This window comes from Pyxicephalus adspersus, chromosome 3 (assembly GCF_032062135.1).
Source record: "Pyxicephalus adspersus chromosome 3, UCB_Pads_2.0, whole genome shotgun sequence".
NCBI classification, from domain to species: domain Eukaryota; kingdom Metazoa; phylum Chordata; class Amphibia; order Anura; family Pyxicephalidae; genus Pyxicephalus; species Pyxicephalus adspersus.
In genome coordinates, this window is record NC_092860.1 from 52,736,369 (window position 1) to 52,752,626 (window position 16,258).

Here is a 16,258-nt window from a genome sequence, read left to right on the forward strand (position 1 = left end):
TAATTCTCTAGCCATAAACACTTATTGCCAATCCCGTTTTCCTTAACCGATTTTAATTATTAACTCCCCTCTTTGACCCCTCATTAATTCCTCCTTACTTTATCTTATCCTAGAGTACATCAATTATCAATCTTGTAAATTATCAAAATAGTGAAAATAACCGAAGGGGGGGGGGGGATTATTTCCATTCTCCCCAAACATACGTGTTACCAACTTAATCATATCAATATTTTATCATTGTGAGAAAGAAAAAAAATGTGTTTTCATCCCTGTTACAGGTGTATATATAGCCATATTATTTCTTTGTGACCTTGAAACATATGGGGAAAAAAATCCTCAATCTTTCTTCTTTTAATAGCATCTATATTTAACCAGATAATCCTTCTTTATCTTTGCCTTAACAACATGAAGTTGGGATTCAGTTGATCTATTCATGTTAAATTGAGCTATATACACACCTAAAATGACATTTGCACTTATATAAAAAAAAAAAAACTTACTATCTATCCAACAAGACCTCTATATATATCCTGAGCAAAACTTTTATACTACATATAACAATGACAACACTAAGACAAAAAAAAAGGAAATAGGGGGTGGTAAGCTAGCTCCATAAGCAAATAATATTACTGATGTTATATCTATATAGTCAGCCATGACCGGTCCCATCCGATTGGCATGTAGTACTCAAAAAGTGTGGTGACCACACTTTTTGAAATTTCATTACTGATGCCGTCAACAAAGCCCTAATCTTCTAAAATCCAAGACATTTTATTCTTGACTTGTTGTATATTACGGGTTTAACACCACCATGCTTTAGCTAGGACCATTTTGACAGCAGTAAACAAGTATGTTAATAGTTTAAATTGATTCATAGTATAGACCGATTGTTACCGGCATAAGAGTGCTTTAGCTGGTTGTTTAGGAAAAGAACAACCTACTATAGTGTAAGCAATTTGGCATACCCTTGTCCAGAACTTCCTGATTTTGGGGCTTTCCCACCAAATATGGAAGAAATTTCCTGTAGTATTACATCCCTTGAAACAGTTACCCATACAGTTCAGCTGAAATTTAGCAAGCCTGGATGGGACCATGTACAATCTCATCATTATTTTTTAATTTGCTTCCATCACTGAGGCAATAATACTACAGTATGCTATTGTTTGCCAAATTTGATCCCAATCCTCCTGTTCAAGCTTTTCGCCCATATCGACTTCCCATTTGAGCATATATGATAGTATCTTCCTATTACACTGCACTAAAGAGCTATATAAAGCCGATGGTACTCCTTTAGTGTTTGGGTCCTTTACACACATTTTCTCAAACCATGTCATATTATAAATACCAGGGGTTGGTCTCACTCTAGATTGTAAAAAATGCCTAATCTTGAGGTATCTAAAGAGTTCTACCGAAGAAGCTTTATATTTCTCACAAATTTCTTCAAATGTAAATATCCCATCCAAATTTAAAAAATGATGAATTCTGTGCAATCCTTTCTCCATTCACCAACAAAACCACCTTGGTTGCTCCATACCAGGGGTAGACATCGAAGCATCTGGGGTATAACCAGACATAAGACCCCCTAGCTGTTTAATTCAGTCCCAAATTCTCAATGTATGTTTCAATATAGGATTGGAAAAATTGCGTCTCTGTTTATCCGAGACCCAGAGTATTGCTTCTACCGATATTGGTGCTACCACTACTTTCTCAATAACTACCCATTAAGGAACATGTTTTTTTCTATAGTACATTAAAAAGGGGCTACCTGTGCCAGCTTATAATACAAACTCAAATTCGGTACTGATAAACCTCCCATCTTCTTAGTTTGAAGTAGAGTATGTCTGGGAACAACTTGTGGAAGTTTGGCTCCCCAAATAAACTCAAATATTTTATGTAGTAACAATTTAAGTATATGGGTAGGTATGGCTAATGGAGGAACTCTCATAGGGTAAAAAAATTTTGGTAACCACGTCATCTTTACAGAAGCAATACCGCCTAACAATAAAATTTGGTACCGTTTCCATGATTCCAAAAGTCTTATCAGATATTTCACAAGATCAGGGACATTAGCACCATATAATGTATCATAAGATGGATATATATATATATGTATATATATATATACTGACGTCCTGTCCAAGTGACCACATAGAAAAAAGGAAGACGGAACTCTCCTATAAGCATACCCAGGAAATTCATTTTCTACCAAATGAATAGGTCTTGTTGCAGCAGAAGCCACCAATGTTCAAATATACAATGTCTGTATTTTTTTAATAAGGGAACAGTTTTCAAAGTGCAGTAACCTACTGCTGTCACTCAGCATTTATGTCCCTGCTGTTACTACCCTCTATGCATGTTTACTGAATAAGCACTCATCATACAGAAAATGATTCATTGCTCAACAGCTGGGATTATTCTCTTGTTCTAAATGATCCGTTTGTCAGCAGGAGGTTACCACTGCAAAGTGTGTCAGTTGCCATTATTTGATCTGTTATCTTTTATAATAGACAGTGACACGAATATTTGATGTTTTTATGCCATGGTTGTATTATTTATCTCAGCGCATAAAAATATAACAGAACTGTTAAAAAAACAGCAACTTTATTAAAATTGTTCAGCCTGACATCAATGCACAGTGTTTATACAGCACATTCTTTTTGAATTTTTTTACAGTGTTCTACACTTAAAAATAATGTAAACTAAGAAAACAAAATGCTGCAGGGTAAAGCATTTCAAAGCATTCATCCATCACATTCTTTCATCAACCTATTTATATTTCTCAGCGCAGCATACTACTACTGTGTCAGTCTGGGAAACATTAAATTGTACAAAATCCTTAATGTTACTGGAAAGGCTCTATGGATTTAAAGGAATACTGGTATGGTAAATGTCATTGATATACAACTACCTAAAGTGGAACCCCATTTAAAGCTTACTTTTTAGATTTGGGTAGTGTAAGACAGGAGTTAGATCCTATGTTCTGTTTTTACTCATGACCTGCCCCTGTGCACAGTGGCCACCAGAACAAAAGATAAATGTAAAATCAGGAAAAAAGAAAATGTTATTGTCCTCTCATTTTGTGATTAAATTGTCTCCAGTACAGGAAATTAAATTAAATATTTCCTGTGGAGAAACACAGGCCAATGAAAACCTGATAGGGGTTCTAACCATTCCCTACTGCCTCCAAATTAAAATTAAGAAAACATTGCACCGGAAATAATTTCTCATTGTTTGTGATCTCTTGATTATTTTAAAAACAAAATACATTAAATGAAGACAACATACACTAAATGAAGGAACATCAAGGATTTGACTGTGCTTCTGTTAAATATGTCCTGAATAAAAATTTGTTTTAACCAGTTCACCTTTAACAAATGTAAAATGTAAATCTTAATACACCAAACAAGATGTTGGATTGATGGTCCGCGAGTGCAGTTTTTGCTACTCTGTAGGATAAAGTATGCCACATGAGATATGGTTCTGTCTTACTCAGCCTTATCCAATGAGTTCTAAATTTTAAGTGCTAATTTTAAAAGTATAAGCACAAAATGACCAATTAAAATCAATCCACTCCTTGTTTGACTACTACAGAGTAAATTCTCATTGGTTGTTAAGTGTTATGTAAATTATCTCTGCTTTCACTATGGACAGCTCATGGGAGAATTAAGTCTATAGATTAATCTAGATTTAACAATATTATGCCTATTTTATATGAAGGTATAATAAAGCAGAAGCTTTTTTCTACCATCTCCATGCCATTAGAACAGCGGACCACTCATTCTGAGCTGTCATAAGATAGAAAACAACTAAACCTGTGTTATTATTTGCCCCAGGACCTATTTGCAATAAAATACAATAAATACAATGTTGTATTTAATTGTGTGCCTTACTGCAACGAGTGGCAATGCATATTGCATTTATTCTTGATGGCACCCTAAATGCATGTTACAATTGCACAGCAGTCACACCTTTTCAGGGCATTAGACAGCTCATTCAAATGGGATCAGATGATAACTAAGATAAAATTAAAAATTGTTCAGGTTTTTTCTTGTGTTAATTGTTATACTCAAATCTTATCCCCTTCTTTGGTCACAATTAGTATTCAAATTAGATATAATAGCAAAAATGACCAGAAGATTGAATACTGAACATGTGGATGGTACAATGAATACTTGGGAGAAAATTGTTAAGTTTATGCCTAGCATAATTTTTAAAGTTGCTCTACTTTTAAAGCTTTACAGGTTATATCAAAGAAGGAGCTAATAATTTATGTTGTGATACCAGCTCTGTAATCCTGAATGTAAGTGCCATGAAATACCACTTCAACCAAACTCAGACATTCCAATATATTAATAGGTTTAGGATAACATCATAACCATACATGAAATGTCTTTAATTCTTCATTTTTTCTCCTGTTCTCTGTTGCACATTCCTTAAGTCTATGCAAATTATATATATAAAAACTGTTTCATATTTTGAAAGAGGACATAGAAAGCAGAAAAGAAAACTTTTTCTGTAGAGTACTAGTTAAGAAGAATAGTAGTTTGGTAGGTATATATTGATGTCTCCATTCTCCATACTTCCAATGGCTGTGATCGTAAGCACTAAACCCTGGGGGTTTTATGTTATTTTTCTAATAGAGACATCTTTGAAAATTGTAATAAAAATCTGACAAAGGTTCTAACATCTGTGTTCTCAATTTTGCTTTGCAGAAATTAATGCATTACGGCAATACAGGGTAATGCAAGTTATATAAGTAAGTGCCTTGTGGTACTATTTATTTTAAATGGCATCCCATTGCTTTCAAAGCATTTGATTTGTAATGTGCCACAATAAATTACTGTGCTGTGTACTGAAAATAAGTCAGGTGCTGTTTTTTTCTGTGGTGCATTCATTTTAAAGGGACTCCCTAATACAACATACATCTCCCAATACTTATCTTCTATATCAAAAATTTAAACAGAGTCATTACATCCTGGTTGAAGATCAGTTCAGGAAAAGTAATATTGATCCAGCTGTAATTCATGTTTCAAACTAGGGCTTACTTATGTACATACAATATAAATATAAACAGACATATACTCACTCAATCCTACACCCACACAGCGAAAATAACTAATGGACAGCAAACCAGCAAGAACTAGGGGCATCAAATTTCTACCACAAAGTTGCACGTTATCTTTAAGCAAACAGCAATAATACCAAAAACATAGCTTCCCCCTACCCTGATCCCGCCCTTAGGAACCTATTTATAAAGGTTGAAGTTTACAGTTTATTTCCATTACTACCACCAGTTACCCCACATGATATTCACATCTTTAAACCAAGTTGAAATTTCCCTGTGAAATCTGCTTGTAGACATTTTTCATTATTTACAAACCCTCTCTATCACTTAAAATTCTGCCAGTAGTTTACATCCACATAAACCGGAGGTGACCCATTATGTTTAATGGAGAAAAGCTGGAGATTTTTTTTTCTGAAGGTTCCATAATTAGATATTTCATGTTTTTACTTCTCCAATGCTTTAGCACCCCAACTTTTCTTGCCACTTGTTTTTAAATTGGAGGAAAAAAATCACCAGTAAAATAGAACAATCATTTCAACAATCTTTATAAATAGGACCTATCGTCTCCCATCTAAAAACCCTTTTCCAACCTTTTTTAGGAGCTAGCACCTGTGGACACAGCTACTAAGCTACTTAAAGTAAACCTGTAGCAAAGAGAAAAATCGAATTATAAGACTGAGGGTGCACAGCAGGCACTATGATGACCTTGCTTTTATCTTTTATACATTATACTACTGCCATTATCCATCACTGGAATAATTGAAGATTCCATTCCATACTTCATAAACTTTCTTGTTAGCCATATCGCTTGGCCGAAAATGCATTATATGCATTATATAAGGGGGGGGGGGGGGGGGGTGATAAAATACTTTATTTAGGAGCTTTGCCTAAAGATTGGCGAGGGCATTTAAAGAGTCAGTATATTTTAGTGCCTTCTATAGATCCTCACTCTTATGCAGAATTTTTTCATTGATACAACTTTGCTTTTAAGAACTTGTGAGTTATAGAGAACACCCATCTATATTAAGTGAAGCAACCACAATGCACATAGGCACTTTTAAAAATCAGCTCATGACGTCATAATTTTAGGCAAAATTAAGAGAAGATCTACTTTACCGCAGTTGCAATTTAAACCCTTTTGGTAGGTGCTTGTATGCATTTTTACTGATGCTTCATAAAGATCAATGCTCTCTATGTGGGCATTATTATTCCCTTTGTTTACCTGACAAAAAAAAAGGCAAATTAACAACACTTCTTTACACATAGGCTTAGCCTTTTCACTGCTTAACGAGTAAAAAAAATGGAGCATCTACCACAAGCATCAAGTGGCAAAAAGACACTATTTTCTTCTCATACTGCACAATTTAACAATTATGCATTTTATATTATGCGACAGCAGACTGAGGTTCAATTCAAGTCAATTTTGTTTAAGTATAATGAATGCCACAAATTAATATAGTCACCAAAACTGTACAGGACTGAAAATCAAAGACTGCTACAGAGAACCCCAAGAATTTACATTGCCCTGTGTACTTGAGCAAAATCTTTCCCAACATTTAAGCAGATGCAGATTAATATGTGTAGTTTTTACTATTGAATTATTGACCTTTCTGCCAACATACACTTTAATCAGTGATAATGAGTTCTGCCAGGCTCATACTGTGACTCTTAATTGTCCATATCGTCTACCATAAATGGCCCTGGTGTTTGCGATAATCCAAATGGTTTCTTTGATTGAAGGTTAAAATTGAACAAATCTTCATCATAAATTGAGTGGCCTTATTTTCTTGCTGCTCTACACAAATAAAAAGACCATTATAAAATAATAAGTTGAGAGAATCTTTTCAAAAGAGTTTTTGAAAGAATCGGCCTAAATGTCTATTTCTTGAAGGTGACGTTAAAGGTGAAGTGGCAGGTTACTTAATGGTCCTCTGAGTTGTGTACTGATATTTTAGTTCCATGGCCCAGTTATTGAATGATGCTGCTTGACCCATACAACAGCAGATTTACATAAGACAAAACAGCTGTAATAAACCTGATGCTATTTCCAATAAAACACATCTCAGAAACATTTAGTACTAAATAGAAGTTGGGTTCAGCTGCATTTTATCTGTTGCCCCCCTGGTATGTCGGCAGTAAGTGACCATTTTGGGACCCAGTGGCCAGATGCTTCTTAGTAGTAAGTGTCCTTATCTCTCCTGTGTGCATGACGGTCTTCTTTTCTCCTCTCACGGTGTGATTTGTGCTGGTGGTGATGATGGTTCTTGTAATGATGGTGATGGTTATGATGATGATTGTTGTTATGGTGATGACGGTGTTGGTGGTTTTTGTCATGTGCTTGTTGTTTGTGTTGGTGATGCCAATGTTGACGACGATGTCTCCTAGTCCTGTGATGTCTTCTAGCTGTTAGATTAGGAAAAAAAAATATGTATTAGTATATGCCAAATGAAGGAGTTCATAAAACAGATGCAAAATGCCTGCAATTATTTAATTGTATGTTAAAGCAAACTTCTGTTTTTTTTTTGCTCTCTTTATCCGTCTATTGAGATTTCTTTTCACATTGGAACCCAACAGGTAGTAGGAGGATATCTCTTTCCCCATAGTGAAAGAAAATGTCTTCTTAGATGTCACTAGAATAGCTGCCCCCATAGATTTCCTTTCACCTCGTGTTCTCTGGGCAAATCTAAAATTTAGGTTTTTTAACTTTAAATTTTAACTTTTTTAGTTTTAGTAATATTAGTCAACAGGACAAATAGGAGGAAAGCTACTCAGCAGACACACCATTGTAAAAGAGATAGGTTTACAATGAAATTATATATTACACTGAAGTAAATTCAAAGTAGAATGCAGAATCCCTACGTAATGAACAGGGGGGAAGCTGCTTATTCCTTTTAAATGCCCAATCATATGCATGAGGATTTTTTTTGCAAATCTTTAGTTCTTCAGAAAATCAACCCCCTGTGTTCATGTGGGAGTATCAGAATTATTCTGATTATTGGAAGCTTGGACTGAAATAACATTTTTTAACCCAATTGATGCCAAGTAAGTGTGCCAACATTAATGGTTTTGAAGTGGTAAAAACAAGCTCATGCTGCTGACTTAAAAGTGATCACTTTTACAGGACTCAGAGTATTGCCCAACCTCCAATGTTGTCATAAGGAGTGTTTGCCCTTGTCCAATGCTGATTTCTTAGTTCCCTGTAGTAACTGTACATTTGAGGTCCTACATCTTTACATTGCACACCTCTGAATCACATTGTTATTTCTACTCAGTTTTTCTACAAATTTTTGTTAGGGTAACAATTTTATTTTATTTATTTCACTTACGTTTAACGCATAGGATACGAGGCCTGTCCCATCTTCCGTTCCGATGACATTTAATAGTTGGAATGTGGCGTTGTATAAAACCATCCTGGCACTGGTAACGTACTGTAGAATGGATGCTATATTTTTCTTTTTTCTTACCAATAATGTAGGCATTTCTCACCGCAGGAGGTGAACCACAAAGGACTAGGGAAAATATAATCTCAGCATTATACTCATTTTCGCTTTACAGACTTTTTTGCATTTCTTTATTGAGGTTTGTAAAAAAAAAAATATAACAAATTCGATCAGACATGTCACTCACAGCAAAAAAATAAACAATTAATAAAACACCCTCTAAAAGAAAAAGAGAAAGAACTATATAGGGGTTATCAAAGATAGCTGTGAAAAGAAGGCTGTGATTTGCTCAGACATCACATATGATCAACATCTACTTCCCAAACTATGATGCTGGACTAGAGATCACTAGAGAGACAAGAAACCGTCTAAGGCAGATTTGTGGTTGGAACTCAAAAACTGTTTTTTATTACAAATGTTACTTTTTTTTACTAAAATGTTTCTGTACATGTCAGGAATGTATTTATCAAGTTTACAAAGCTATTGACAGGCCCCTCTAAACTTGACCACCAACACTGCAAGTTTTGGCATCTCAACAGTTTCTACTTATTGTCAATTAGTGCATTTCTCTATGCAATGCAAAAACAGCCTTAGCACTTCATCCATTAAACAGTGTGCCTACTCATACTTATTGAATTCTCTAAATTAGTTTAGTACTCATTAATGACTAAATAGACTAATTACTCGATGAGTAATGATCTTTACAAACTCTAGTCTTCAGAGTCCTCAGGACTGTAAGAATTACACTTCTCAGTAAGTGAGCTGAAGTGAAAAGCAGTAGAACTATATTGATATTAACCAATAAGTGATTGCCAATTATGCGTTATTTATGACTTTTTCTGCCCATAGATCTAATGATTCAGTTATTTATTATAATTATAATTTTATTAACAAGAATCAAAATCTAAATCAAAATCAATTGAAAAATTAAAGCTAAACATATCATCCCTTATATACATGAACATGATAAGTATGCAGTGTCTATTGAATCCTATTTTATAAACACTGCTGCTTTGATACATGCAACAAAGTATATTTCTTGTTTATTTGGGAACTGTCTGAGCTGCAGAAAAGGTATGGCCAGACTGACGGTCTTGGCCAATAGAATACAGTACAAACCTTTGAACCTTTTTACCCCAGTAGAACCCTGGAAGTCCTTTAAAAATGTTAAAAGTTTTGGGTAACTCCTTAATAAAATCAACCCATTGGGTTCAGTTGGGAAAAACCCTTATACAGGTAGTCCCTGGGTTACATGTGAGATAGGGACTGTTTGTTCTTAGATTGATTTTGTATGTAAGTCGGAACAGGTACATAATTTTAAAAAATGCAGTTAGGACAGATGTTTGTCTCAACATAATATTAGGCAGCGTGGTGTCAGTTACTGTGTAAAATCCTCACTGTGGGTTAATCACAAAGAAAGCAAAAAAAAAAAAAAACTTTATGGAGCCTAGACATTCATTAACTTCTGGAGCAAGCTGTGCTTTGATTTGCGGAAAGAAACAACTGCAAAGTTTGCCTTAGTCATTAAAGAGCTACAAGGCTGCAAAAAGAGCTCACCCCCTAAGATCATCCACAACCTCAGGTGTGTTTATCAAAAGATTTCTTCAGCAAGTCATGCAAAACGCCCCCCCCCCCCCCCCAGGCCTCTGTCCTTCACACAGGAAAGCAGGACAAGCCACAGGAAAGCAGGAAAACCTTATTCATATCTAGGGGGCGTCCATATGTCAGATGTCCTTAACCCAGGGACTACCTGTGCTGGTGGTTAGTTAGGAGAATAACCTTTTACTGTGGAGGTCAGAGCACCATGCTTACAGGTGGATATCATGATACCATTATCTTGAATCTGTAATGTGGCTTGGGACTTAAAAAATAAAGGCAGCATCAAATGGGAGATCAGTAAACCACAGCACCTTTGGGAGGAACCTTACACAGAACCCTGGTTTACAATGGCTGGTACAGCAGGTGGTAGATGGGCAATATTTGAGCTTAGTGAGAAAATTATTAAAAAAAAATTATTGCAAGCACAGGTAAATGTTCTGTACATTATTTCTTTAAGCAAGCAATACTTTTACATGTATAAAAGTTACTTTGTACATGTATTGCCACCTAGAATCATGCAGGTATTTTGTGATACACACATTTCATTTTCAGGGTCTTTAATTTTCATTCTTGTCAATACATACCAGTTCCTTTCTTGCAGATGTAAGGCAAGTTATAGTTGCAAGGCACATCGTTCCACTTGCCCTCTTCATGTGAAACCATGACTACACAGTCCTCTCCACCAGAAAAAAAGTTATCTGGCTGCTGATCCCGCCAGCTTTCATATTGCTGTGACAGACAGAAAAATAACGGGTGAAATGTCATCCTGATTCAAATGTCCAGTTTTATAGTAATTGTTCAAAAAAGCTTCATGGTGTAGTTAAGATACTTTCACAGAACCAATAAAATGTGCACAATTATCTTTGAATCACTAATGTTCATTTTTTATATGAGAACCTGGAAATATGTATTCAACTGATCTTAATCTTAAGTTGCCATAGACATTAGAACCCAATATCTTTACAAGATATCTTTATCTTGTAGCTTTTTAGAACTGCAATTAGTAAAAACAGTGATTTAACCATGCTAAATTGTAGTATTGAAAAGTTTAGTAACTTTGGCTCTGTTGTCAGATAGGAATGTGTAAGCCTCTGGACTTGTTGGACAAAGCTGCAAGTCCTTGGATTAATAAAACAGCAGTCAGATAAATTTAAAATTGAAGATTTAGGCTATTTGGATTGAGTTCAGCCTGCATGTAAAAAGAAATTAGTAGGTATGTGATTTACTATGAAGTATTAGGGTGACTTCCGGAAATGCCATACAATGCGCATGTTCACTGGGAAACTCAGTTTGAGTCTGTTTTTAGAGATCTGACAAGTTGAAAAACAATATATTATTTCTGTACATTCAAAGAGATTAATTTATTAAATGAGTTCAGGCTGTTCAATTAACAAAGTGTATTATAACAAAGCAAAGCAATGTTTCCTTAGCTTAGTGAATAGGATGAAGCTCTGTCCACACCTGCCATCCAATCATGTGCAAGCAAAAATAATTTTTATATATTTTCCATATTCTCCCAAAAAGAAAATTACACTTTAAATACATTAGAGATCAACCAAATTTAATATTTTGAGAAAATGTACAGTGCTCCTTGCATATTAGAGGTATAATCCATTATGACTTAATATAGTGAAAACTGGAATAAACCTTGTGCACTAAATATTGACAAACTCCTGGTATATGTAGTTTCAGTGAAATATAAATATGGTTTAAAAGAAAGGAAACCGATATGTTCTATCCTTTGGGTACAATATGGTATGCTATAATAAAGTCTTTTTTAGGACATCACCTAATGTGGGTGTGAAGAGGAATTGAACTCTGAAAACTGTGTCTCAGGTAGGCAGGGCACAAATGACTAATCAGAAGAGATTACTATGCACTGTTTTGCACTGTGTCACTGTGTGCCATCTTCTGTAGAGCCCTCAGAAAGGAGAACAGCAAGCAGCATAGTAGGGACATACCCCAAAGAGAATAGTAGTCAGAAGCAGCAATGATTTAGACTTTACAGGTATGAGCCTTTATGCACAGCAGGACCTAGGCACCCACAGTTCCAGGAGGTTCAGTGCAATTTTTCAGGAGGTATTTAAAAAGTAGGTTGTTTGTTTTTCTAGGGTACTGCCAATGCACAGTTTACATTTCTAGATGTTTCCTATAACACAGTAAATATTCACTTTTTAGTTAACATTAACATCCAGCTTGTGGCCTAATGCTTTTTAATTTTTAGGGATTTTGGATAATGCTTTCTAAACTAATATTGGGGTATTTGAATGGAATTGTTAAGCCATATGTTGGATAAATCACGTTTGTATTTTGATGTTTAAAGCAAACGTCCATTTGTAACTTGTAAGGAATTGTAAATTGTATGGAAGCTGTAGGAATTCACAGAAGAGACAGGAGATATCATCATTATGACAACTATAATGGAAATGAGCTTCAGTAAAGTGAGTTGAGAAAAAAATAACAAATCTCACTGGGAGTATGGGTGGCATATAAAAAACAGAAAATTATCATTGTGTGTTTTTTAAATTTCAGACTGTAAGCATCTTCCTACATTGAAGGCATACAGTGCACTACTGTGCGGCTGTCTACATGCATTAACCCTAGCAAGCCCTGACCGCAAGCGCTTACCCAATCCTAAATTGCCAAAAGGAACCAGGGTTCAGAGAGCATTTGCAGCCAGAGCCAGGGTTAATGCATGTGGACACACAGCAATACACCACATGCCTTCAAAGAGTAAATAAACTGCTTTTTCAAAGGGTTTTAACAGTAGTCATTTTAAAACAGATGGCATGCTATATATTGCTGTATTCACTCAAGTACGTAGGTACTCAATTTGCAACTTATTTTGTTATTTATGATATGTTTTAGTGCTCCAAAGCATAAAAAAAAGTTTTTTTTTGATAAACAGTTTCTGAATAATTGCTAAAAAAATGTACAGTCTGGCAGTGAGGTTCCAGTGCAGTTACCTCTATCTCACACCACTAAACGGCAGCCTCAGGGAAGATTGTACACACAGGGCCAGATTTACCAAACAAAATCAGAAGCTCCCTCGCGTGCACGTATTTGTGATACGGCATCAAACCCCTCAAACCTATTTATCAACAGATTTTCACCCGTCGAGAAATTCTCCCGACATTTATCAACTGAAATATTCATATCTTCGAGGCACGCATCTCCGGCATCTTGACATTAGCGAGCTTGCATTAAAAAATCAATCTTTCCCTAACAAATCATTCTTTCAAATGGCACACATCTTCCAGTTAGCCCTAAATAAAAATGTATGATGTGTTCAAATGTTTCAAACATATATATTAGCCTAGAAATAAGCATATTTTTACATTACCTAAAATTTTCAGATTCTGAAAGAGTTAACGGATTTCAGCTGTTTACATAGGCGCATACCTAAACGCTTACAATGCCCACCCCAAGGATCTTCCTGGTGACCTCACTTTTGCCAGCGGACTTTATCATCCACCTACGTTCTTGTTTGCTTCTAAAGATATATATTTATATAAATCTATCTATCTATCTATCTATATATTTTTTTATATATACATATAATTATCTATATATATATATATATAATATATATGTCCTTGTATATTTTTATTCTATGTTTATATGTATTTATATATAATTATATATATGTCTTTTCAGATTTAGTCTGGGTCTAGATGAACTCAATCCACAGCAGCCTAATAAATAATGAGTAGGGACAGCCATGAGCAGTTTGGTACCACTCAGAGCTTCTCACTGTCAAATCTGTTAATGCTGGGTCTTGAAAAACCAGGTGGCAGCCATCAGGAGCCACACAGGAACTGTTGCTCCTGCCACAGGTCTGAACCTACACTAAGGTATGAGGGACAGTCAACAAGTTCAGGTGTTTTGGAAATGTGGCCTCCTGCTGAGCTCTGTGGATTCTCCTGGCAAATGCTAAAACTTCTATGGGACACAACAGTGTCACAGCAAAAGAGGTAGGAAGAACCATAGCACCCAGGGGAAAACTTTTGACACATTTGAAAGTATTGGATACCCCTGGCATTCACATCTCCTCAATAAAGTGACTGGATTCATAATTTATAAGTCTTGAACTCAAGTAACTATTTAGGTGAACACTGGTTGTTGTCCGACTAGTTACTTTGTTTTTGCCCTTCGCACTATGCACCTTGAACTGGTTATTCAAGTAGTCAGATAGCTAATTCAATGAAATATGCTACGCCATTTAGAACTTTGCTTCACATTGTTTTCTTTTTTACTTACTAGAGCTGTATTATCTGTCCACTGGAAATCCTGCTCCACTGTTCTGTCATTCAGACCAATCCAAGTGTTCTCACGGCCAAAACCTAAACGGAAGTAAAGAATACCAAGTTATATATAATAGTGAAACTCCCTATAGTCTTTTTGAGAAAGCAAACAAACAAATCATATTTACTCCTAACATATTTTCTTTCTCAGTTTTTTTTATTAAGGTTTGCATCTATTTACAACAAAACACAAAATGTCATGACATTCATTCCCGAGCTTAAAAAATTAGGGTGAACTCCGTGCCGAAACAACAGTATTTATTATAGTTGTGTGTTCCTCTAATAATAATGATATGCATATCTGATTATAATTTGCCTAAGTACCTAAATCTTGACATTACTGTCACCCCATACCATGGTGATATATAGCATTAGAAAATAAAAAACAGTACTGATTTAAGGCATCCAAAACTATTTATTACATAAACAGTGAACTTTTAGTACAATATTTTCTTATTCCTTATTTTCTACCTTAACTTTAAGGTGGGTACCTGTGTAGCTTTACCGTTGAACATGATTTGAAGGCTATAGTGCAGTGTTTTTGAACCTTTTGGGGCACGGCACATTTTTTACATTGAAAAAATCCTGCGGCATGCCACAAATCAAAAATGTTACAAATATACACTGTGTAGCTAATTCTCTTGTCTCTAAGAATAAACAAGGCGATTAAGCTACCTACTGCCACCCACTGACATGGAAGAGTATTACATTACTCTGCCAGTCACTACAGCATAGACACTCGACATTGGTAATTGGATCATTTTCCACGGTACACCTAAAGATCTCTCACGGCACACTAGTGTGCGGCAGCACAGTGGTTGAAAATCACAAATGTCAAAGTGTATGAAATTTCTCCTTTTATGTAATAAATCAATTTTTAATGCATGACATGGGTGCTTTTCCTGGTTATGGTATTTTCTAGTTGTGGATTAACCTGATCAAGGGACATATGTATAAAGCACTGAATACGACTTTCACCAAACATACATTGGTAGTAAATAAATCACATTTAAATGAAAAATATACCTAACATGAATGTTTAAGAATTGTCAGATTTTCTGCTTTATAAATATATCCCTAATTGGTCCAACCCATCTATGGACTACTGAATGTGGTCGTTTTTAATAGTATGCTGTCCATACAAGTTGCACAATCTCTTGTACAATCTCTGTAACAACTCAAGTGGTTACAGAATTACAAGTAGCTGCACAGAAAAACAAGTTCGTTTGCAGATAAGAACATTGACATTGGTAAATTTCAACTTTGTATTTGCCTAGTTTAGCTTTAAATATTGAATAAATTATAACAACGCAGTTTAAACACAATCAAATTTAAAAAAAAACAATAAATTATTCCTTGAAACCTTTATCTAATTGTATGTGAAAGTTATTTCCCATATGGTACAAGTCTGATTCTCTACAAGATTAAAGTGCAGGTGCTTAGAGTGATAACTTGATTAATAACCTATGAAATAATAATAATAAAAAATTCACACCAGTAGGTATCAACTAGAAAAGTTAAATATATCAAGATGTCAGCGATGTAGCCATGTGAGAGATGAAAGATGAATATTTTAATGTTGTAACCATTATTCTAATTATATTACATTTTCTGAGGAGATTCTGAATTTCTTTATACCCTTTTATGTGTTTGTTCTTATAGCAAGATGTAAAAAACGGCTTCATAAACGTGACCTATGTTTATTTCAGCCAGCAGAGTAAAGCTGCGAGGAACATTAAGTCCACTCTGAAATATAAATGCAGATTTATTTTTCTTTGGGGTTGTTTTGTACTTACTGTGTACCTTCTAGCTCTTGTTACAATTGCAATAAAAATAAATGAAGACTAAGA

The 16,258-nt window shown here is 35.0% G+C and overlaps 1 protein-coding gene across 2 annotated transcripts in view; it reads right to left on the bottom strand.

Moving 5' to 3' along the window:
* Positions 1-2,582: 2,582 nt before the first annotated feature.
* Positions 2,583-16,258, bottom strand: part of NCAN (neurocan) — a 114,237-nt gene continuing 100,561 nt past the window's right edge. For both annotated transcript variants that reach the window (XM_072404608.1, XM_072404607.1), the window contains 4 exons: positions 14,365-14,447; positions 10,689-10,833; positions 8,392-8,574; positions 2,583-7,468 (listed from right to left, as the gene is read on the bottom strand). In XM_072404608.1, the coding sequence (XP_072260709.1) occupies positions 7,239-7,468; positions 8,392-8,574; positions 10,689-10,833; positions 14,365-14,447 (641 nt within the window). In that variant the 3' untranslated portion in view covers positions 2,583-7,238. The remainder of the gene's footprint in view (positions 7,469-8,391; positions 8,575-10,688; positions 10,834-14,364; positions 14,448-16,258) is intronic.